Source organism: Capricornis sumatraensis, chromosome 3, assembly GCF_032405125.1.
Source record: "Capricornis sumatraensis isolate serow.1 chromosome 3, serow.2, whole genome shotgun sequence".
Lineage (NCBI taxonomy): Eukaryota > Metazoa > Chordata > Mammalia > Artiodactyla > Bovidae > Capricornis > Capricornis sumatraensis.
The window spans coordinates 58,046,844-58,071,004 of NC_091071.1; the positions used below are offsets into that span (position 1 = coordinate 58,046,844).

At 38.5% G+C, this 24,161-nt stretch overlaps 1 protein-coding gene across 2 annotated transcripts in view; it reads left to right on the forward strand.

Moving 5' to 3' along the window:
* NCKAP1 (NCK associated protein 1) overlaps positions 1–9,193 on the forward strand; it is a 110,023-nt gene extending 100,830 nt beyond the window's left edge. For both annotated transcript variants that reach the window (XM_068968829.1, XM_068968828.1), the window contains 5 exons: positions 82–175; positions 3,536–3,652; positions 4,233–4,342; positions 5,497–5,586; positions 6,552–9,193. In XM_068968829.1, coding sequence (XP_068824930.1) covers positions 82–175; positions 3,536–3,652; positions 4,233–4,342; positions 5,497–5,586; positions 6,552–6,668 — 528 coding nt within the window. In that variant the 3' untranslated portion in view covers positions 6,669–9,193. The remainder of the gene's footprint in view (positions 1–81; positions 176–3,535; positions 3,653–4,232; positions 4,343–5,496; positions 5,587–6,551) is intronic.
* The last annotated feature ends 14,968 nt before the right edge of the window (positions 9,194–24,161 follow it).

Here is a 24,161-nt window from a genome sequence, read left to right on the forward strand (position 1 = left end):
ATTATGTATTTTTTCTTACTAAAGTGAGATTTCTCAGAAGTTTGTTAGTATGTTTCTTACTCTAGTTTTTATATTTTTTAGGTTGCAATGAATGTGTATGAATTATCATCAGCTGCTGGATTACCTTGTGAGATTGATCCTGCCTTGGTGGTAGCTCTTTCCTCACAAAAATCAGGTAAAATACATTAGTAAAATTATGTAGTAGTCCTATTAAAAAACCAGGGCAACACAAATATAGATGTAATACTTACTGTTCAGGTGTCTGCTTTATATCAATGGGTTTTTTTGGGGTTTTTTTGGTAGTTGGAATATATCAGTGCAGAAAATACCAAGATCCTTGTCTCCTGGAGCTTAATGTTAAAGCGCAGTCATCACAGAGATTAGATATTTAAGTCTTAAGACTGGATAAGGTTATTAAGCCCATTTGTTACGCAGAGGTGAAGAGGGTCAGAGTCTGAGTCCTGGGCCACTCTCAGGTTTAAGAGTTAAGGGAGAAGAGGAGGAACTACCAAAAGAGAAACTGAGACGGAAGGATCTGTAAAGGAGAAGAAAAACCAGGAAAGAATCACTTCCATTTGAGTGGAAAGGAAATGGTCAGCTGTGTAGAATTAATAGGTGTGACAAGAGCAGTGTCAGTGGAGTCCTAAAAGCAAAAAGCTCATTAAAGAGGGGTGAAGAGAAAATAGGAGAAAAGAAATTAGAGAAAATGAGTATAAAACAACTCTCTTGCAGACTTTTACTGTATAAAGGGGAACAAAGAAATAAAACTGTAGTAGCTAGAGGCAGAGTAAAATCAAAAGAAGAAAATTTTTCAGATGGGAAAATAAGTGTTTGTCTGCTGATGGAAATCATCTAATAGCTAGAAGCATTTTTATCTAGAAAAGGATGTCTTGGGAGTTCCCTGACAGTCTACTGGTTAGGAACTAAGATCCTACAAGCTGTGGCACAGCCAAAAAAAGAAACCCTAAGACATAAGTTTTTTAAATGTATAAAAACTATGAAAGTTTATCCCATTTTAATTGGACTAGAGCTACTTACCATAGAAAGTCTGTGCATTATTCAGTTCAGTTCAGTCGCTCAGTCGTGTCGGACTCTTTGTGACCCCATGAATCGCAGCACGCCAGGCCTCCCTGTCCATCATCAACTCCCGGAGTTCAGTCAAACTCACGTCCATCGAGTTGGTGATGCCATCCAGCCATCTCATCCTCTGTCGTCTCCTTCTCCTCCTGCCCCTAGTCCCTCCCAGCATCAGAGTCTTTTTCCAGTGAGTCAACTCTTCGCATGAGGTGGCCAAAGTACTGGAGATTCAGCTTTAGCATCAGTCCTTCCAATGAACACCCAAGGCTGATCTCCTTTAGAATGGACTGGTTGGATCTCCTTGCAGTCCAAGGGACTCTCAAGAGTCTTCTCCAACACCACAGTTCAAAAGCATCAGTTCTTCGGCGCGCAGCTTTCTTCACAGTCCAACTCTCACATCCATACATGACCACTGGAAAAACCATAGCCTTGACTGTGGACCTTTGTTGGCAAAGTAATGTCTCTGCTTTTGAATATGCTATCTAGGTTGGTCATAACCTTCCTTCCAAGGAGTAAGCGTCTTTTAATTTCATGGCTGCAGTCACCATCTGCAGTGATTTGGAGCCCCCAAAAATAAAGTCTTGACACTGTTTCCACTGTTTCCCCATCTATTTCCCATGAAGTGATGGGACCAGATGCCATGATACTCGTTTTCTGAATGTTGAGCTTTAAGCCAACTTTTTCACTCTCCTCTTTCACTTTCATGAAGAGGCTTTTGAGTTCCTCTTCACTTTCTACCATAAGGGTGGTGTCATCTGCATATCTGAGGTTATTGATATTTCTCCCGGCAGTCTTGATTCCAGCTTGTGCTTCTTCTGTAATATTAAATATTTAAAATATTTTAAGATCAGCCCTTTAAAATATATTACTCAGAATTCTAGTTTTTTTCACAAAGTAAAATGTTTCATCTGTTTCTGGTACTAAAATGCTTCCCCTACTTCCTTGGATGTAACATGGTGTTTGTCTAAGTTCATCAGTTTTTTTTTTGATTTGACATTAGTTTTGTTTCATCACTTACGCAAAATGTTAATTATAATCACATGGATAATTATTGCGACTAGCTTGATTTGCCAGGGCTTTATTTTTTGTAATCAGCCAAGTTAAAAAAAATTTTATTGAAGTGTGTATCATTGATTAACGGTGTTGTGCCAGTCTGCTGTACAGCAAAGTGACTCAGTTATACACATAAAATTCTTTTCCATTGTGATTTATCACAGGATATTGAGTATAATTCCCTGTGCTATGGTAAGACCTTGTTGTTTGAAAGTGAAAGTGTTAGTTGCTCAGTCATGTCTGATTCTTTGAGACCCCATGTACTGTAGCCTGTCAGGCTCCTCTGTCCATGGAATTCTTCAGCAAGAATGCTGGAGTGGGTTGCCATTTCCTTCTCCAGGGGATCTTCCTGACCCCGGGATCGAACCTGGGTTTCCTGCATTGCAGGCAGATTCTTTACCATTTAGCCACGAGGGGAGCCCATGCCATATTTTAGATTCCACATATATTATATGGTATGTATTCCACATGATATCATATGGTGCTTGTCTTTCTCTTTCTGATTTCCTTCATTTAGTATGATAATTTCTAGTTGCTTCCATGTTGCTGCAGTTGGCATTGTTTTGTTCTTTTTTATGGCTGGGTAGTATTCCCTTCATCTATTGATGGATATCTTTATCCACTCATCTGTTGATGAACATTTGGATTGTTACCATGTTTTGGCTATTGTGAATAGTCATAATCAGCTAGATTATTCAAATATATTCTGACTCTTGTCTTATGTTAAATTCTTTATTATATATAGTTAGTGGAGTGACTCGAAATTCTCAGGTATCAGATAAGTGAAATACCTAGATAACACACAATTTTAGTATATGGATACAATAAATGTTTTAGATAAATTATTTTACAGTTAATAATTAAAACATTAGGACAGTGTTACTTATATTCATTTATGACTGGTTCCTCCTGTCTTCTAAAATGAAGAGGTTAGAAATCCAGTTTACTTTATACATTTATATATTTTTAATAGTAATTATCAGATCACATGTATATCTATTTTAGAAAAAAATTGGAAGAGTTTTTTGGATGATTTAGGAGATAATTTTCTATACTGAAACATAGAATTTTCCTACTAAATAATTTATTATTAGTTATCAAGTAGAAGATTTTAGGATTTCAGTTATTCTAAATATATTTTTAGTCCTGTAACCTTACAATTTAAAAAACAAAAAGGAAATTTTGCCTTACTGTTTTTTCAGATGTCCTTGAAATATGCTTAACAACTTGATAACAGCTGATACTATTGTGTATTATTTGTATGCATTCTATATTTCTTGTAACAAAATCGTAATCAGCTCTATAGAGACTCAGTAAAAGACATAAAAATTAAAATGTGCTTTTTCCGATTTAGATCATCAACTCTTAACTAATCTTGATGTTATTTGTAATTTTTCTGCCTTAGAAAACATAAGTCCAGAAGAAGAATATAAAATTGCCTGCCTCCTAATGGTGTTTGTGGCCGTTTCTTTGCCCACACTGGCCAGTAACGTGATGTCTCAGTATAGCCCTGCTATAGAAGGTAATAGTAGTTTAAAATTCTTTTGGCATTGGGAGAGTTATGAGTTTTAATATAGTAGGTACTTTTCAAGTAATTGTGTATTTTTTTTAACACAATAAGAAGTGGATTAAGTTTTGCTACTTACTAGATGTGTAATCTTAAGACTGAAGTTTTCTTTTTCTAAGCCCCAGTTCCACATACACGTATGAAGTGTGTACATGTGAGCCTGTGGGTGCCTGCACATGTATGTGGCAGGGGATAGTGAAGGGACTATCCAACTCAGGATTATTTAAAGGATTGAATGGGGAAATGTTCATAAAGCAGCTAAGCTCTTAATAAGTTTCCAAGACAGTGTAAAACTGATGTATGGTTTCTTTTAGGGGTTTTTGAAAATGTGTCTGTTTAATACAGCAATGGTTGTTGCTCTCTTCTACACTATTTTTAAAGGCACTAGTTCTCATGAAAGTAAAAAGAAGCCAAGGCAGGTTATGCCTCAACTCTGTTTTTAATCATGCCACTATTTATGTAGATTATAAAGTCATTAAAGATTTTATATTTTGAAGTCACACAGAAACCACAAACCCTATATGCACTTTCACAGGGCACTGCAACAACATACATTGCTTGGCCAAAGCCATCAACCAGATCGCTGCAGCTTTGTTTACAATTCACAAAGGAAGCATTGAAGATCGGCTTAAAGAATTTTTGGCGGTACGTATAATCAGGCAAAATTCATGACTTTTTTTTTTTTTTTTTTTTAGAGAAAATTAAAAATCACAACTGTGGGTTGTAACAAAGTAAATTCTCTTAATTTATTCATTTTTGGAAGAAGAAACAGGTAAAGACAAGGTATTAAAATCAAGGAGCAATTAGATTAGCATTTTTCCCCTTTGGCTTAGCAGTCTCGTTTCTAGAGCTCTGCAATATGACTTTTTTCTGAGCTGATGTTTGGACTGCTCTAGAATTTTGCCTAAGTGTTTGAAAGAGAACAAAACAAAAGAAAGAAAGATTGAGGAGAAGAATGAATGTTCCCTCTAAAAGGATATATTTTATTTATTTCCATTTATTTGGAGAAAGTCTGTGAATGGAGACAAATTCAAAAATAAGAATACTACTCACTGCCAAAAGAAGGTAGTAATGCTGACTCTAGCCTCATGAAGTATTGCTCTTAGTTTCTGTGGTAGTGTAGCTCTTTCTTTCCTTTATCAGCATACCTTTTTCATATTTTACTTAGAAGACATGCTTATATAAGAACACTAGAATATTTGCATCTTTCTAAGTTATAAATCCTGTTAGCTTTTAATAATTCTTTTTTTAATTTTTAAAGCAAATGTAGTACTAATTGGAGAATAAAATAACATCTATTTCAAAGAAAACAGTAATAAGAGTTAAAATTTTTCTTTTTCATTTCCTTCATTCAAGACCTAATGTCTTAATCTCACTGTAGTATTATTAACTCAAACTCAGTGTGAAATTTTCTTATTTGGCAATTAGGAAATATAGTTAATACAGATGTTGGGAAGAGAAAAAGGAATTTAAATTATTGTGTTTTTTTTTTTTTTTTCTCACTTGTTCTAAAAAAATATCTGTTTTAAAGACCAGTAAGAATATTTGATTACTTTAGCCAAATGTTTATTATTCCAATAATTATTATTGGAAATCATTCTAATAATTTTTCAGTATTATTTATTATCTTTGTGTCTGTTTATACCTTAATAGCTCTTAAATGTTGCTTGAAAGCATAGAACCTAAGCTCACCTTGTTATTGAAATGTGTTGCAAGTTGAAGCATACTGAAGATAAATACATGGTGAAAGTTTTATTTTAAAAAAACTTATTTACTTAAAATGTATGTATACTTTTAAGCTTGCATCTTCCAGTCTACTGAAAATTGGCCAGGAGACAGATAAAACAACTACACGAAATAGAGAATCTGTTTATTTACTGCTAGATATGGTAAGTCTTACTTTAATTTTTGTTAATCACAAAAAGGTTCCAGTCATTCCTGATAGTATTTTCTTGGTATTTTAGTCATTAAATAGTAATAAGAGCTGATATACTTTTTTTGACAATTTATATTCACTCCACCCAAGCCACACATTTCCTAATAATTGCTGAAAAGACTGCCGTGTGGTAAGGATATCAGAAAATGACAGAATGAATCACCTTTACCTGTAGAGTGTTCTTTTATAAATAGTTTTTCAACCTGTTGGGAAACACTCAAGCTTTATATTTTCCTAGTCTTCCTAGTTTCATCTCTTTCTAGTTTTCTGAATGTTCTGTTTTCTGACTCCATCTCACCCATCTAATAACATTTCCTATAACTTTCTGTGCCTAGTCAGTTCCTTCTTTTTACTACCATGAAGCCAGCTGTGCTTATTTCTGGAGTGTGATTGTTTCCTCACTTAGAATAATTTCCTTTATCTGCAGAGGTCTGTGTCTAGCCTAATAATGATTCCGCATACTTTGTAGCTCAGATTCTTTTTTTAGATAGACTTTGATTACTTTAGCCTACATTGATTTTTCTTCTCTTTTGAAAATTCTAGAATTTAAGCTTTCCACTTAATCATAGATGGTCTGAGGTTTGATTTGGCTTTTTAGCTTAGTGTTGTGTTCCCAGTTAGACTTGATGATATGGACTGCATTGTAAATAAATGGTATATTGTTGAGGGCAATACAAGTGCTTGGTATTTCTTGTTGATTAACTGATTTAATTGAGAAGTGGTGATTTAAAATGTTTTAGTGCATACACTATGGCACATTTACATTTCAGATTTTAAAGTAAAAGTAAAGTACTTGAAAAGTAAAAGTAAAAATTTATGTGTTCCCAGTAAGAGCAATATAAACCGATGCTTTATTCATTGTCAGTAAATGTTTCCATTATAAGTAACTTGAATTAATACATTTTTGGAATTTTTCAGATTGTGCAGGAATCCCCATTCCTGACAATGGATCTTTTGGAATCTTGTTTTCCTTATGTCTTGCTGAGAAATGCATACCACGCTGTCTACAAGCAAAGTGTTACATCCTCTGCATAAAATACCTACTTACTGAAGACAAGCACGCATTTTTGTTGCCTCTGTTTTACCTGTAAACTGTGGAACTGTTTGACCTTAAGACCTGAAAAACAGTTTTGTGGATTATAAATTTCTTTCATATGGTTGTATTTTCTGATCATCAGTTTCTTAATACGGTTGTACTTCAGTATACTTGGTTGATTTAGGTCGCACATTTACGGAATTCACTGAAATTATTCCAATAATTTTAGAATATCATTTGTTTGAAAAACATACATTCTCTATGTTTTTGATAAAGAAAAAAACACCTTTGCTTGTTTATTTCTGAAAAATAATTGTATTTAGTGATTATTTTAGATAGTGATATTATAGCATTCATTGTGTGTAAATTATTTCATATAGGGAAGAGTTCTGACCTGTACCTATTATGGTTCTTATTGAAAACAAAACTGGATGTGCATTTCTGTGATGTTATGAATACATTTCTACTTTATTTTGAAACATTTGCCAAACTAATTACTGTAACACTGTATAACATTAAAAGTGTTCATGGACTGCTTAGCATTAGAAGCAGACTGTGTCCCCAAATTCTAAAACAGCAGCAAATGATGTTGCTTGTATAAAGCCTAATAATAATTTTTAGACTAATTTCCATGGTGCCCTGTTGGCATTAGCACTACCATTGTACCCTGCTGTATAATAAACAATCTTAGACATTTATCAACTGTTGATACAAATGTTAGTCCCTAACCACTTTTTATATGTTTTAAATTTTTGAAATTCAAGTGTACCTGCCGTAACAAAATAAACACTAGACTATCACATTTTGAATGATTTCTTTTTGGGATCCTCAGAAATTTATTCAGTAAAATGGAATTTTTTTTTGTTTAAACTTAGTTTAAAATAAACTTTATTTTAGGTATATCTAAGTAGCACATTGATACTAGGTCACCTATTATAAGATTTGCTTAAATGTTTTGAAAAATATTCCACTAGAAAAAATATTAAAATTAGAAAATAAAGTTGCATAACATTTTTTAAAAATTAAGAGCTAAAAGGAAACTTGTGTGCCATCAGCTTGCTAATTTTTATCAGTGAGAAAATGGACAGATTTATTTGAAAGATTGGGGGGAAAACAAAGAATGATCACAGAAATAGACTTTTTCTCATGAGCTGTGTATCTGGATATCATAGAGCTTCTGTTGTTCACAGCTTCTTATATATACACTGGTAACTTGTGTTAAGAGAAAGCTACTGTGAACTTAGTTATTTTTTTGTAGTTCAGATACTGGAATGAAATTGAAGTGCCACAAGACTATATTTCTATTTTGGATATGGTTTCTCCAGTTTATATTTAAAGCAGGGAATAGGTGTCACTATCTGTTGAAAATTTCCAGTGGTAAGGAATTTTTTAATGAAATAGTTTTAGACTTGAAATAATCTATACACAGTAAACAGTTCAAAGTAAGATTAAATGCTGTTTGCTCTGAAATACTAGGATCCTAGAGCGGTAATAACTTTTCCGTAGTAATATCCTCAAAAGTAAAATAGGCCTTTTGAGTATATACACTTCCATTGGGCTAGTATGTGGAAGGGTTAAGACATTATTTACCCCTCTTCAGGTGAAGAAAAAAGTCACTCTTTCATAGTCCTGTCAAGTTTATCTTGCCCCAGTTTTTTTCTCATATACCTAAACTAACTGACTAACTGGTGTACTATGGGATTGTTCTTTGCAGAGAGTCTTTCTACCCCTCCCCCCAAACAAATTTTTAAATAAAGTTAAAAGTAGATTAACACTCCTATTTTTAACATCTTGTTTGTCTTAACTTTTCTTATTTTCTTCTGAATTTATACTGCAAACATGCTGTTTTTGTTGTTTTCTCTACAGTAATGTAATCATAACATAAATACTTGCCTGTAATCTATTTATTTCACTCAAGTAGAAAAAGTCTGCTATTTGATATTCTTTTTAATGCCTCTTTGTATACCATAACTAGTTTAAAAGTTTCTTGTAGATGAACATTTAGGCAGATTTCTTCTTGTTCATTACAGGCATACCTTGGAGATATTGTTGATTCAGTTCCAGACCCCTACAGTAAAGTGTGTATCACAATAAAACAAGGCACATGAGTTTTTTTTATTTTCCAGTGCATATAAAAGTTATGTTTACACTACACTGTAGTGTGTTAACTGTGAAATAATAGTATGTCTAGAAAAACACATACGTTAATTTAAAATGTTTCATTGTTAAAATCATGCTAGCCATCATCTGACAATGCAGAGTTACTACCAACATTCAATTTATTAAAAATGCAGTATCTGCAAAGTGCAATAAAGGAAAGCGCAATAAAAGGAAGTATTCCTGTGTTATAAATAATATCTTGGTGAACTTGGGCTTTTATCTCCTTTGGCATAATTTCTTACAAATAAAATTGCTTGGTGGAAGGGTGTATACATTTTAAACATATTAAATTTCCCTCCAATGAGATTATATCAGTTTTACTCTTACAATTATGTGTTTGAGTATAATTTCCTCCTGTGGTAAACTGTTGATACATACCAATTTTACTGTTGTTGATGCATCTTTGCCTCTTTAAAAGATGAAACATAAATGTTTTAATTTGCATATCTTTGCTTATTAGTAAAGTGGAATATCTTTTTTAAGTTTATTTGTTGTTTTTATTTAATGGATTACTCATTTTCAAGTGGAATGTTCCAGATTTCTTTAAATGCTAATGGGACACATTTGCATGTTATTTTTGTGCATGTATTTAGAATTGAAAACACCTCCCAAACAATGTTAAGTGTAGTGATATGACTATTAAAATATAGTCCATAGTAATTAATGTTAGTATACAGCTACTTTGATTACTGAATTTTAATTGACCGTTAGGAGTATAAAGTATTTATTTCCAAATCCAAGTTAAGAACAGCATTGCTATAAAATGGTGTATCCCTGTTAAAGAATGAAGGGACTTCCCTGGTGGTCCAGTGGTTAAGACTCCAGGCTGCAATGGGGGAGGCCTGGGATTCAAACCCTGGTCAGATAACTAGATCCCACATGATGCAACTACCATGTGCTGCAAAGAAGATTGAAGATCAGACCTGGCACAGCCAAATAAATAAAAGTAAATTTTTAAAAATGAAAAGATATCCAATTTAAGTATATAAACTACAGAGTTGATTGAAATTATGCCATGACACTAATTCCTTAATTCTAAATTTAAACTGTTATACAGGTGTATTGTAAGTTACACAGTAAGCTAGTTCCAAAAGGTACTCTATATGTAGGAAACTATCTAAAAATTTTAACCTCATTTCTCAGATATGTCATTTTGAAAACTGTATGTTCTCAACTAAAAACATCTACCAATCAATGACTGATTCATGTCATTGTATGGCAAAAACCACTACAATATTGTAAAGTAATTAGCCTCCAATTAAATAAATTTTTTAAAAATCTACCAATCAAAAGGTGAAAAGCTGTAAGTCTTTCCTTGCATTTCGTACTGATAGCCTGGTATACATACTTAAAAAAAAAAATCACTTTCCCCATAAATTGATGTAATTAATACCAGCCTTTTAAATTACCAATAAAATAACCAATTAAATCACATTCTGTAAAGTTAACTTGTAAAGCTCTATATTTTAATGTGCTTGCTAAATTTGTGTTTCTATCATTCATTCCGGCACACACTTCATTTTTTGGAAAGTTCCCTTTTTACAGAATACTTTGGAACCTAGGTAAAGTGGCCATTTTCTTGTTAAATATTCAGAGGAGATAGAAATCTACATCATATATTAAGTGTAATTAAGAAAGGAAATCACTCCTTAGCTGTCATTAATCCATCTTTATTTACTGTAATCACTACCTATTTTTTAGATAGAGCTAATGCAGGATTTCTGATCACAAAGTGTCCTCTATTCAGTCAGTTGGAGAGCACATGTCTGAACTGTTGAGGATGAAAGAGATTACCCCTGCCTTCCAGGATCTTAGAGTGAACTTTGTACTGGTTTAAGTCATAATTTAATCAACTGTTCTATTGTGCTAGTGTTGCCAGTTTCTTAAACCACCGCCCCCACCCCACCCCAAATAGTAAAATAGTAGATGCTAACTACCATAGGACTAGGGCTCTGGTATTTTTTCAGGAGAAAAAACAGTTGGAAGCTTAGAGTTAAGGGAAGATTGAGTCCAGAAAATTAAGTCAGAACCTGGCTTTATGGGTTATAAATGGCACAATGCTATGGTGATCATTGTGAGAGTCTGATGCAGTTGAGTAAGTATTGGCTGATGCTGTGCTGTGCTCAGTCATGTCTGACTCTACGACCCCATGGACTGTAGCCCACTAGGCTCCTCTGTCCATGGGGATTCTTCAACCAAGAATACTGGAGTGGATTGCCATGCCCTCCTCTAGGGGATGTTCCCACCCAGGGATCAAACCAGGCTCTCCTGCATTGCGGGTTGGATTCTTTACCATCTGAACCATCAGAGAAGCCCAAGAATACTGGAGTGGGTAGCCTATCCCTTCTCTGCGGGATCTTCTCGACCCAGGAATCGAACCAAGGTCTCCTGCGTTGCAGGCAGATTCTTTACCAGCTGTGCTGCCAGGGAAGCCCAAGTATTGGCCAGATGAGATCAATGTAGTTTAAAGTAGCAATACCCTTACCAAGTCTGTGTTTCCTCAGTTATTAAAACAGTGAAAAGTGTAAGTGTTAGTTGCTCAGTCATGTCTGACTCTTTGTGACTCGATGAAAGGGGCTTGACGGGCATGGGTTGCAGAAAGTTGGATGTGACTGAGCAACTAACACTTTTTCACATTAAAGTAGTACCTTAGAGTTAAAATAAGGTGTTCCTTCCTTTCTGTTAGACTCCTGTTCCTTTTGTTTATTCAACTTATCTTAATTTTCCCTTCATTTTCTTTACAAGAGGTAACCATGGAACTTGACACACAGGCTTCCCATGACTTCCATCCTGGATTACCAGTTAGTCATTAGCACTCTTCCTAGTCATTTTCTTCTTTTCTGCTAATTAATTCATTCAGCAAATATATATAGATTCCTGGTTATAATAGCAAAATAAAGAAGTTTCCGCTTTACACTTAAGTTCTCATCTTAACGATGATGGACAGAAAAGGAGGAAACTTCTGATGGTGATAGGGAGATATACGGGATGATGAGCTGAGGATTGAAAGAGTTGCTTGGGGGCACCACTTTAGAAAGTGTCATTTGGGAAAGCCTCTATAAAACCTGAAGGAAGAAAAGAAACCAGAAATGGACAGAACAGTGAAGGTAAAGCCCCAGAAGGCAAAAACAAACTTGGCATACATAAGAAGTAGAAGTATACAAATTAGTATTTCTGTCACAAGAGCAGCTTGACAGAGCCGAATTTGGCTAGCTAGAGCTTTGCTTTTCTCTGGTCTGCCTGTCTTGCTTTGTTCTTTGTCTGTATATTGAGTTTACAGATCCAATCAAGACAAGTAGGTTATAAAGAAGGAAATGAACTGAACTTACTGATGCTGTGCCATTGATAAGAGAATGATAAAGTCTATTGTATACCATCAGGTTTTCTAAGCCAACCTCAAGTTCTATCAGACAGGGAACCATAATCTACTAGTTAATGTGCATGAAATCATGTCCACCTTTCTATTATAATGACTTGCCTCTGGGAGATTTCAGCTGTCTTTTTGTAAAGACTTGTGAATGAATAATCCTTAAAGTAGTATAACTCATATATGTCCTTCATCCCTTTTTTATAGTCACTTGAGCATGAACCATCATTTCATTTGATTATCTTGGCCTGAATTTCAAAATAGACACCTTGCTTTCTTTTTTCTAAAGGTATATTATGACCTCTTTCTCCCCCTTTGGGGAAAAGAATCAGTTTGAAATCTTAAATGTTTTAATCTTCAGTGAGAAATTATTTTTGAGTTATTTGGGCCCATTGAAAAATATTTATTGACTCTGCTCTTGTGTTATTTTCAGAGTGGAAAGTTGCTTTAAGTATATTAAATTGCATTCTTTCTTGTATGAGCTGAACTTTCTGTATCCATTGCTGTAGTTAACATTTCAAGCATGCCTAACTGAAATGTTGCATTTCAAAGAAAAGTTTTCAGCCTGTCATTCTGACCTGAAAATAACAAAATAGGATAAATTAGCAATCTAGTTAGGAACTTAGCCATAAAGGGCCATGTCTCATTTATGATTAAGTGCACACATCTTGACCCTTATCTTTCTACTTCTTTCTTTGCAGAAGTAAGATGGATGGACAAGTTCTTGGTGTAGGTTCTGGTCAGCCTCTTACATGCGATTCACAAACCTGGAAAGCAAGTGAGCTGGAGATGGGACTGTATGGGGTATGCAACCTTGTTGATTGCCATGTCTTAACTGTGGTATATGGCTGAGTCACATTCATAGTACACATGTTGACCAAAAGGTCAGTAATTGAGTCTTGAAATTAATATTTGGCAAAGTTCAGTTCAGCCGCTCAGTAGTGTCTTACTCTTTCCGACCCCATGAATTGCAGCATGCCAGGCCTCCCTGTCCATCACCAACTACCACAGTTCACTCAAACTCATGTCCATTGAGTTGGTGATGCCATCCAGCCATCTCATCCCCTGTCATCCCCTTCTCCTCCTGCCTCCAATCCCTCTCAGCATCAGAGACTTTTCCAATGAGTCAACTCTTCGCATGAGGTGGCCAAAGTACTAGAGTTTCAGCTTTAGCATCAGTTCTTCCAAAGAACACTCAGGGCTGATCTTTAGAAAGAACTGGTTGGACCTCCTTGCAGTCCAGGAGACTCTCAAGAGTCTTCTCCAACACCACAGTTCAAAAGCATCAGTTCTTCAGTGCTCAGCTTTCTTCACAGTCCAACTCTCACATCCATACATGACCACTGGAAAAATCATAGCCTTAACTGAATGGACCTTTGTTGGCAAAGTAATGTCTCTGCTTTTGAATATGCTATCTAGGTTGGTCATAACTTTTCTTCCAAGGAGTAAGCGTCTTTTAATTTCATGGCTGCAATCACCATCTGCAGTGATTTTGGAGCCCCCCAAAATAAAGTCTGACACTGTTTCCACTGTTTCCCCATTTATTTGCCATGAAGTGATGGGACCAGATGCCATGATCTTCGTTTTCTGAATGTTGAGCTTTAAGCCAACTTTTTCACTCTCCTCTTTCACTTTCATCAAGAGGCTTTTGAGTTCCTCTTCACTTTCTGCCATAAAGGTGGTGTCATCTGCATATCTGAGGTTATTGATATTTCTCCTGGCAATCTTGATTCCAGCTTGTGCTTCATCCAGCCCAGCATTTCTCATGATGTACTCTGCATAGAAGTTAAATAAGCAGGGTGACAATATACAGCCTTGACGTACTCCTTTTCCTATTTGGAACCAGTCTGTTGTTCCATGTCCAGTTCTAACTGTTGTTTCCTGACCTGCATATAGGTTTAATCTCTTTCAGAATTTTCCACAGTTTGTTGTGATCCACACAGTCAAAGGCTTTGGCATAGTCAATAAAGCAGAAATAGATGTTTTTCTGGAACTCTCTTCCTTTTTCCATGATCCAGCGGATGTTGGCAATTTGATCTCTGCTTCCTCTGCCTTTTTTAAAACCAGCTTGAACATCTGCAAGTTCACATTTCACGTATTACTGAAGCCTGGCTTGGAGAATTTTGAGCATTACTTTACTAGCATGTGAGATGAGTGCAATTGTGTGGTAGTTTGAGCACTCTTTGGCACTGCCTTTCTTTGGGATTGGAATGAAAACTGACCTTTTCCAGTCCTGTGGCCGCTGAGTTTTCCAGATTTCCTGGCATATTGAGTGCAGCACTTTCACAGCATCTTCCAGGATTTGAAATAGCTCCACTGGAATTCCATCACCTCTTCTAGCTTTGTTTGTAGTGATGTTTTCTAAGGCCCACTTGACTTCATATTCCAGGATGTCTGGCTCTAGGTGAGTAATCACACCATCATAATATCTGGGTCGTGAAGATCTTTTTTGTACAGTTCTGTGTATTCTTGCCACCTCGTCTTAATATCTTCTGCTTCTGTTAGGTCCAGACCATTTCTGTCCTTATCAAGCCCATCTTTGCATGGCGTGTTCCCTTGGTATCTCTAATTTTCTTGAAGAGATCTCTAGTCTTTCCCATTCTGTTGTTTTCCTCTATTTCTTTGCATTGATGGCTGAGGAAGGCTTTCTTATCTCTCCTTGCTATTCTTTGGAACTCTGCATTCAGATGCTTACTTATATCTTTCCTTTCCTCCTTTGCTTTTCGCTTCTCTTCTTTTCACAGCTATTTGTAAGGCCTTCTCAGACAGCCATTTTGCTTTTTTGCATTTCTTTTCCATGGGGATGGTCTTGATCCCTGTCTCCTGTACACTCTCACTAACCTCTGTCCATAGTTCATCAGGCACTCTATGTATCAGATCTAGTCCTTGAAATCTATTTCTCACTTCCACTGTATAGTCATACGGGATTAGATTTAGGTCATACCTGAATGGTCTAGTGGTTTTCCCTACTTCCTTCAATTTAAGTCTGAATTTGGCAATAAGGAGTTCATGATCCGAGCCACAGTCAGCTCCCAGTCCTGTTTTTGCTGACTGTATAGAGCTTCTCCATCTTTGGCTGCAAAGAATATAATCAATCTGATTTTGGTGTTGACCACCTGGTGATGTCCATGTGTAGAGTCTTCTCTTGTGTTGTTGGAAGAGGGTGTTTGCTATGCCCAGTGCATTTTCTTGGCAAAATTCTATTAGTGTTTGCCCTGCTTCATTCCGCATTCCAAGGCCAAGTTTGCCTGTTACTCCAGGTGTTTCTTGACTTCCTACTTTTGCATTCCAGTCCCCTATAATGAAAAGGACATCTCTTTTGGGTGTTAGTTCTAAAAGGTCTTGTAGGTCTTCATAGAAGCATTCAAATTCAGCTTCTTAAGCGTTACTGGTTGGGGCATAGACTTGGATTACCGTGATACTGAATGGTTTGCCTTGGAAACGAACAGAGATCATTCTGTCGTTTTTGAGATTGCATCCAAGTACTACATTTCGGACTCTTTTGTTCATCTGTGTGCTATTGGATAACATTTTTAAAAACAAACCTGAAATATGGTGCCATGTTTATTTTTTCTAATGTTTTTTGCATGGATTTATTGCATCATACATTTGATTGAGAAAACAATTGTCAGTAAATGTAGGTTCTAGCAATGTGGCAATGAAGTGATTGGCTGTCAAGATAAAAGTATGGCTTCTGAATTTCAAGTTATATATCATTTTTAGTTGCATGCATATTCATACCAATTTCAGCATCTTCTCTGTAGTAGAAAGAGGATGCTTACAGCAAGTATCATGTAAGAAATACTTGCATTCTAAAGGCAAATTCATGCTTAAACTGATGGATAGAATTCAACATGTAAAGCACACAGTAAGATTTTCACTCCAAGTTACATCTTAAAATATTTATTTGAAAGAGAACATTCATGGAGAAGGCAATGGCACCCCACTCCAGTACTCTTGCCTGGAAAATCCCATGGATGGAGGAGCCTGGTAGGCTGCAGTCCGTGGGGTCGCACAGAGTCACACACGACTGAGCGACTTCACTTTCACTTTTCACTTTCATGTACTAGAGAAGGAAATGGCAACCCACTCCAGTGTTCTTGCCTGGAGAATCCCAGGGATGGGGGAGCCTCGTGGGCTGCCGTCTATGGGATCGCACAGAGTCAGACACGACTGAAGCAACTTAGCAGTAGCAGCAGAGTGGGTATGTGGGGCTCTTTCAGGGACCACAGAGAGGGTGGGGGGAAGAGTTTGCAGTGCCCAGGTACTCTGAAATCCCCAGTAATGGTGCTTCAGTGAGCCCCTGAGTTCCAGTGGGAGAGTCGGGTCCCCTCCTGTCTCCCCCCTCTCTCCCTCACTTACATCTTTGTGGACAATAAATCAATACGCACACACACAAAAAAGAGAACATTCAATGATTAGTTATAAATTGAGATGCCATGCTAATTAAGTATGACTATAACCTTGTGTAATTAATTACATAGTCATTGATTCTACACAAGCTCTGGGTGCCAGAAAGCACACTGAAGTAGTCGTTCAGCTGTTAAACTTTGCCAAGGCTGAAGGTGGAGCAGATAATGTACAAGTTCTGAGGCAGAAGCTGAACTTTAGTTTATTCCTAGTTCTTACCTTCAATCATAAATATACAAGGGTCCTTGTGTGCAGCTGAAGCAAGGCCCAGCTGGCAAAACTTGAGGTGGGAGCCAAGAGAAAATTTGACCTTAACTGTTAATAGGGGCTTTGTCCAAACTGAAATCTTTGGCTAGGGTAATCGAGAGCTAATGTTTACTGAGAGATCCCCATTTACCAGATACTGCAGTATAAGTTTTATCTAATTTAATCCTCTAAGTGTCATTCATTTTGTTCTCATAGTATCCCTACGTGATGATTATTCTCATTTACCAGTGTGGAAACAGAAGCTCAGGGAAGGTAAGTAACCTGACCGACTCACACTGCAAGGAAGTAGCAGGGCCAGGATTTAAATCTGGCCCAGAGCTGTACTCTTATCTTTGCATTGTCTCTCATATGTGAGTGGGTTTTTTTTTTTAATCCTAAAGTATTTAAATCTTCACTAATTTAACTGCAGCTCAAGGAGCAGAAGAATAACCCTTACTCAGTGCTTACACTGTGTCACTCTCAATGCTAGGTGTTTTCATGTTCTTTAGTTATCTCATTTGGTCTCCAAAACCAAATTACTCAGTAGGGATTATTTTCTGAATTTTCATAAACAAATGGAAAGCTGTCTCACAGCTTTAAATCCCTGGCCCCAGTGTCACAAAAATTATTTGGGTGACAGCACTAATAATTAAAATTATTTAGTGATGGCTGTTGGATTTCTCGCCTATTTGTTGTTCAGTCTCTCAGTCTTGTCTGACTCTGCAACCCCATGGACTGCAGCACGCCAGGCTTCCCTGTCCTTCACCATCTCCCAGAGTTTGCTCAAACTCATGTCCACTGAGTCAGTGATGCCGTCCAACCATCTCATCCTCTGTCGTCCCCCTCTCTTCCTGCCTTCAATCTTACCCAGCATCAGGGTCTTTTCCAGTGAGTCAGCTCTTCCAATCAGGTGGCCAGAGTATTGGAGCTTCAGCTTCAGCATCAGTGGTTCGAATGAATATTCAGGGTTGATTTCCTTTAGGATTAACTTGCTGTCCAAGGGACTCTCAAGAGTCTTCTCCAGCACCACAATCAAAGGCATCAGCTCTTGCCTCTGCTTCTACTATATTGTGCACTTTGCCAAAACAGTGAAAACCATGTTTTTTGGGTAAAGAACAGTGAGCTTGTTCTTCCTGACACTTTCTGTCCTTCATGACGAGTTTACCTCTACACTTTCTCTCTGATCCTTCTTAGTTTAATCTCTACCAACCCTAATTTCTTTCCTAGTCTGTCTTCATGCTCCCCTGTCTCTCCAATATGTAATAGATAGTATGTCATACTTACCAATTTTGAAACTACTCATTTTCATTTTGAGGCTCAAAATCACATAGTATTTATACTTTCTATGTTAAGAGAAATTATATTTTAGTGAATTTGTGATCCTAACCCAACTATTGACGTGAGATCCTACCTTGGAATATTCAGCATTTAGTCTAGTATTACACTTAGTGTAGGGAACTCTGTAAATGTAACTGATTAAATGATTCTGCATGTATGAAAGGTGACCTTTAAAATAATAGCTAATATAATACTTGAATGAAAAATATGGCAGTGGTTATAATAAAGGAGCATTTTAGTCTTTTTACCTAGATAGAGCCTTAGAAGTTAGCTACCTTAAACTACTCAAGGGTTAAGTAATTATACCAAAGCTGCATAGAAAAAGACTGGAACTAGGATACTGTCTTCTTGATCCTTGGTACCGTGCTCTTTGTGCTGTGTGATATTGGTTCATGTAGTCTTAATCATAATGAGCATTCACTGGTTCTTGGTAGGATTTTAGGGGTTGATGTATGAAGTATGATACCATATCATTAAATTAATCTGGGATTTGAATCCAGCTCTCACTTATAGATGAATTGCTTGACTCTTCCGATTTTGTATCCTTAAATGTAGAATGGGGTTAGTAACTATTGTAAGAGCTGCTGTGAGAGTTAAACAAGATTATGTATATAAATCAATGACATTGGAGCCTGCCACACAGGAATTCAGTTAATAGTGGTTATTTCTCTGATATTATTAGGCTATTTGGTTTTGCTTCTTATAAAATTGCCTTCTGAGTTCACTTTTTAAGGACTAGTATAACGTCACAATTTACATTCATGAGAATGGATGTTTTTGTGTCAGGCTAAATTCTAGCTCTGGTTTGAAAGTCATTACATTGTCTTAAATGGGAAAAAAATTTCTCAATCTGCTCTGTACTGTGATACCCTCTGCTGTATTTTTGTACACTACACACAGCAGATGTAAAGCTTGTCTTTTCAAATATCGTTGCAACATCTAGAACAATTTCAACAATTGCCCATTGAAAGCCTCTGTATTTTTCTTCATGTTGTTTATGTCTGTCTCATATTCATCACCTCCCTTTCCTTAGCATGCCGTCCTCTCTTTCTGACCTTGTAGGTGCCTTTATTATTTGCTTACTTGATTACTTACTGAATCACATTGTATTTGTTACATGCCTGTGTCTTCTTCAATTCTGGGAAAGCCTTAAGGTCAGGGTCCATGTTTATTTCATCTTTCAGTTTAGTCATACCCCCAACCCTGCCTAGCCTTCAGAAAATATGCTGTCAGATAGAAAAGACTGATGGCTAGACAGATACTACAGAACTCCATTGCTAATGATACTCTTTGCTTTATGATGGGTGCACGTAGTTTTTTTTCTCTTTATTCGTATGGAGGAGCACGGCATTATTAGTTACAGTAGGTGGGGGTTTCTAGCACCCAGAGCAGAGGTAGCTCAATGGTGACACAAAAAGTGGTTTCTGTGATTTCTCCTAATGAGGTGATTCACCTGTCCAGAGTATCTAGGGGAGAAGGTGAGGAATCTGATCTTCTTATATAAATAGGCATAAGAGTGGGACCACTGGCAGAATATCAAAAAGGTGTTCCATGTTGTAGGAAAAAAAAATTTTTTTTAATTTAGAAATTAAGTAAAATTCCAAGGACAAAGGGGTTACCCAGGTGGCGCTTGTGGTAGAGAACCTGCCTGCCAATGCAGGAGATGTAAGAAACACGGGTTCAATCCCTGGGTCAGAAGATCCCTCGGACAAGGGCATGGCAACCCACTCCAGTATTCTTGCCTGAAGAATCCCATGGACAGAGGAGTCTGGTGGGCTATAGTCCTGGGGTCATACAGAGTCAGACATGACTGAAGTGACTTAGCACGCACACACCAAGGACAAAGAAGAGGGACCATCAGAGAAATTACAGAGTGACTGTTCAGGTCACTGTCCTGAAATAGAGAAATGATCCTTTCACTGTGGTGACTGACCTCTAGCTAGAGTCAGTACTTCATAAAAGGGGCGGGAGCTTTGAGACACTTAATTGTAATCTTATCCCTTTTCAGAAATACCTCCCATACTCAAGCTGGCCTGATGGTCTTCTCATGTCACTATGCACAAGGATTAGTAGACCTTGAAATGTTATCCTATCAGTATAACTTCACATCTAGTCTCAAGATTGCACTGGCAATTAATTCCCTTGGCAACTGATCACACAGTGAGGACCGACCAGGCTCATTTGCTTCCAAGACAGCCAAATACCCTTGAAAAATAAATGCCTCTGCTGCCGGAGGTCACAGCACCCAGAAAGTGTTTAGAGGAAGCAGCTGCTGACCTCTCCAGTGAGTTCTGCTATTCTTGTCATTTCAGAGCCTAAGTCCAACGGTTGCTGGCAATACCATGACTTCCATCTGAAAGACCACACCACTCAATATATTCTCTTCTGGAAAAAGAGTCTGCTCATTGATTCTGCAGAATGTGACAGTGGGAAGATAGTTGTGATGTTTTAAGAACAGCTTCTAGTCCCTCAGGCTATGCTAGTAAATCTCTGGTAGGAATTCTGCTTTGCTTCATAAATTAACCTCATTGATCCATTGAGGTGACGTTCATGAAAAGTTTATGCAGGGTGAACCCTCATAATGAGTTTAATTCTCTCTGATGTGAGAAGAAGGAGACACCTTAAGAAGTACCTGTATTCCTAGGGGGTGGGGTGGGGAGCACGCGTACGATGGAGCGAGTCTCTGCCAGTTAAATGTATCCGTGGAGGAACATGGCTGGTGATGCTAGGCTACAGGGAGCTGATGGTAGTGCCCGCCTGCATCCTGAACCGGAGGCTGTCGTAGCTCTCTGAGGGGCATCTATAGTGGGGTTCTTTCCCCCTGTTCCTTGGCGGAGCGCCGCCTCTGTCTAACTGCTGTGTTTTCTTCCCCCTTACCAGCAGTACTCACCAGGAGGCGGGGATACAATCTAGGCGGTCCAGCTGAGGTGGAATTCTGGGGCGTTGACCAGAGGTCTCCATTGCTGGGATTGGAGCCTGCCGAAACTGCGGCTCTACGAACTCTGGGAGGGCTGGTGGAAGAGCAGTGGCTGCTGCAGGAACTTCACCTGGCCCTGGATTGGGCAGTAAGGCGGCCTCCGGTCCTGGTGGAGCACTGGGAGGCAGGCGCATCAGTATCCAGTATGGGGGAGGGGTCAAGTCATCCCTGTCCAAATCCTGTAGAATTTCCTGTTTCATCATCAGTCAATTTTTGTGCCATTAATATTTTTCCCTTTCCCTTCTGAATACAGAACCTTGTCCAAGTAGGAGGGTCTTGGGCTAACCCTAGCCATGAGTCAATCTATGGATATTGATCCAGGTGTCCTGGCTCTTCTGTGACTACTGTATAGACTGCTTCCACTATTTTCAAGTTCATGGTGTTCTCTGGTGGCCATCCTACTCCCAGAGACGGCCATTCGACCTCGCAGAGTAGTGGAGGCGGTGAGGCTTCATCTTCACCCCAGAGTCTCCTCCAAATCCCTTCTTTAAAATTTTAATCCTGCACTCCAATACAGTAGCCTTAGATTCACTTCCTCCATCTTGCTTACCTTCTCGGACCTCCTTCTACTTTTCCTTTGCATTCTGTCTACAAAGTTCTCAGTACCCTATGTACTTCTGATATTTCCACTCAATGACACTTAAATTGCCATGCTGCCTCCTTCCTAATTGGGGTGAGAAGAGCCTTACCTGCCAGATCCCAGAGGGAAAAGGGGATTGGCGTGTATTCACCTGCCTGTCAGCACAGCCGAACCAGAACACGTGATCCAAGCCTGTTTTCCCTTAACTTTTAAAGTCCATTCTGCCTTGGTGGGCTTGATCAGCTGCGGATGAAAATACAGATGGGTTAAATATCCCAAGTCCCAGGGCGTCTCCGGAAAAGCCAATTCATACTCACTTACGTATCCCCTCCCTCTAGCCTGACAATTCCAAGGGGGTCAAGAATTTCATAGCAGATGGGACACCTCCTTGGGGAGGGCAGAATACGAGCACACTAAAACCAAGTTTCTTTTCCTAAAAATCCCCTGGCAATTGCTTGGTAATAATTTTCCCCAAGACGGCATGGACACCACCTCCTGAATGACCTTCACAAATTTCCTTCCTAAGCCCTAACAACAAACTCGTCAACTTGTGTACCAAGTAATCGTTGCCACCTGCCTATTCCAGGCTCCTGTGGGTCTGTGCCCCTTCTAATCCCTCCCAGGGCGGTGGTCAGGCCCCCTCTTCCACCCTGCCAGGTGGGTTCCTCCTCACCTGAGCACTCAGTTCCCCTGCTGCCATCCATTACCTGCTAACGTGAAAGGTCCGGGCATTGAGAAGCAGAATCCTTCCAGAAGGGCCAGACGCCTTTCCCCTTCTAGAAGATTCGAGCCGCAAGGCCTCAGAGTAGTCCCAAATGGGACTTGTCTCCACAAAGTGAGGAGTTTCCTGGCCCATGTACCAAATGTTTTAACCACGCCTTCTGGGGAACAAACTCACTCAGAAGGACAATGCAGATAGTGGAGTGCAGGTTATTACACTGGTGGGCCCAAGGCAGAGTCTCCTCTTAGCCAAGGGCCCTGGCCAGTTTTTCTGAAAACCTTATATACCCTAAGTGTACATGCCCAAACCCACCTCCCCCAGTTCCCTGAAAGTAGTCTGAACAAAGGGAAAATAAAGATACAATCAAAGCTAACCCGTGATTCATATGCCTTAAGCCTAGGTAGTTAACAGTGGACAATTATCAATAGGCCTGTGGTCATACCCCATTAACCATAATAGAATGTAGGATTCTATTCGGTTACACAGATAATTAGGATATTATTTTAGGCAACAAAGAGTCTAGATCTGAACCCTGGGGCTCTTCCATCCAGGGGGCCTAGTTTTCCAGTTGGTATGTCGTTTCCATAGATACTGGGCATCTAGCTCGAAGTCCACCCAAGTCCAGCCCAAGATGGAGTTTTGCTCTCAGGATGGAGTCTCTTCTCTCTGTTTCCTCCTTCATTCCCCTCTCTTCATGCTCTTGACTCATAATGTGAGCATCACTCATAGAGATATATTGCACCCTGACTCTCTGACCTCCAGTTTGGGAGAAGGACATCAACCTTTGTGTTACAAAGTTCATAATACATTGTAAAATAAAGGGTCCACAAAGCAAAACTATCAAGACAACTATAACAATGGTAAATATAGTCTTCCACCAAACACCCTTCACCCAAGATAGGACCGTAGTCCAGAAAGGAAGTTCATCATCCGACATAACTTTTACCTGACTTTTCATGTCATCTAAGACCAAGTGACCAAGTGAAGTCGCTCAGTCATGTCCGACTATTTGTGACCCCATGGACTGTAGCCTACTATGCTCCTCCATCCATAGGATTTTCCAGGCAAGAGTACTGGAGTGGATTGCCATTTCATTTTCCAGAGGACCTTCCCAACCCAGGGATCGAACCCGGGTCTCCTGCGTTGTAGGCAGATGCTTTACCATCTGAGCCACATCTAGGATGGCTGATATATAGCCAGATAAGTCAGGAATATATACACAACATCCAACATTGATTATAACATAGGTCCCTTGTACTGACACTATTGTTAGTCTCGAGATGATACCAGCAAGTCCTTGTAGCAGCAGTTGATTGTAGCGCTTCATCTCTTTTTCTTCTCTAAGATGATCTTGGTTTCATGGGGATCAGCGGCGTCCTTTTGTATAGTCCACTTGGCATCCTCTGGGTCTGTGTGGTTAGCTCCCTTCACCCTCAGGTGGTGGATCCGGGGAGTGACACCTGCAACTTTAACTGCAGTGGGGCTGGAGAAGGCACTGGCACCCCACTCCAGTGCTCTTGCCGGGAAAATCCTGTGGACGGAGGAGCCTGGTAGGCTGCAGTCCATGGGGTCGTGAAGAGTCGGACACGACTGAATCACTACACTTTCACTTTTATGCATTGAAGAAGGAAATGGCAATACACTCCAGTGTTCTTGCCTGGAGAATCCCAGGGATGGCAGAGCCTGGTGGGCT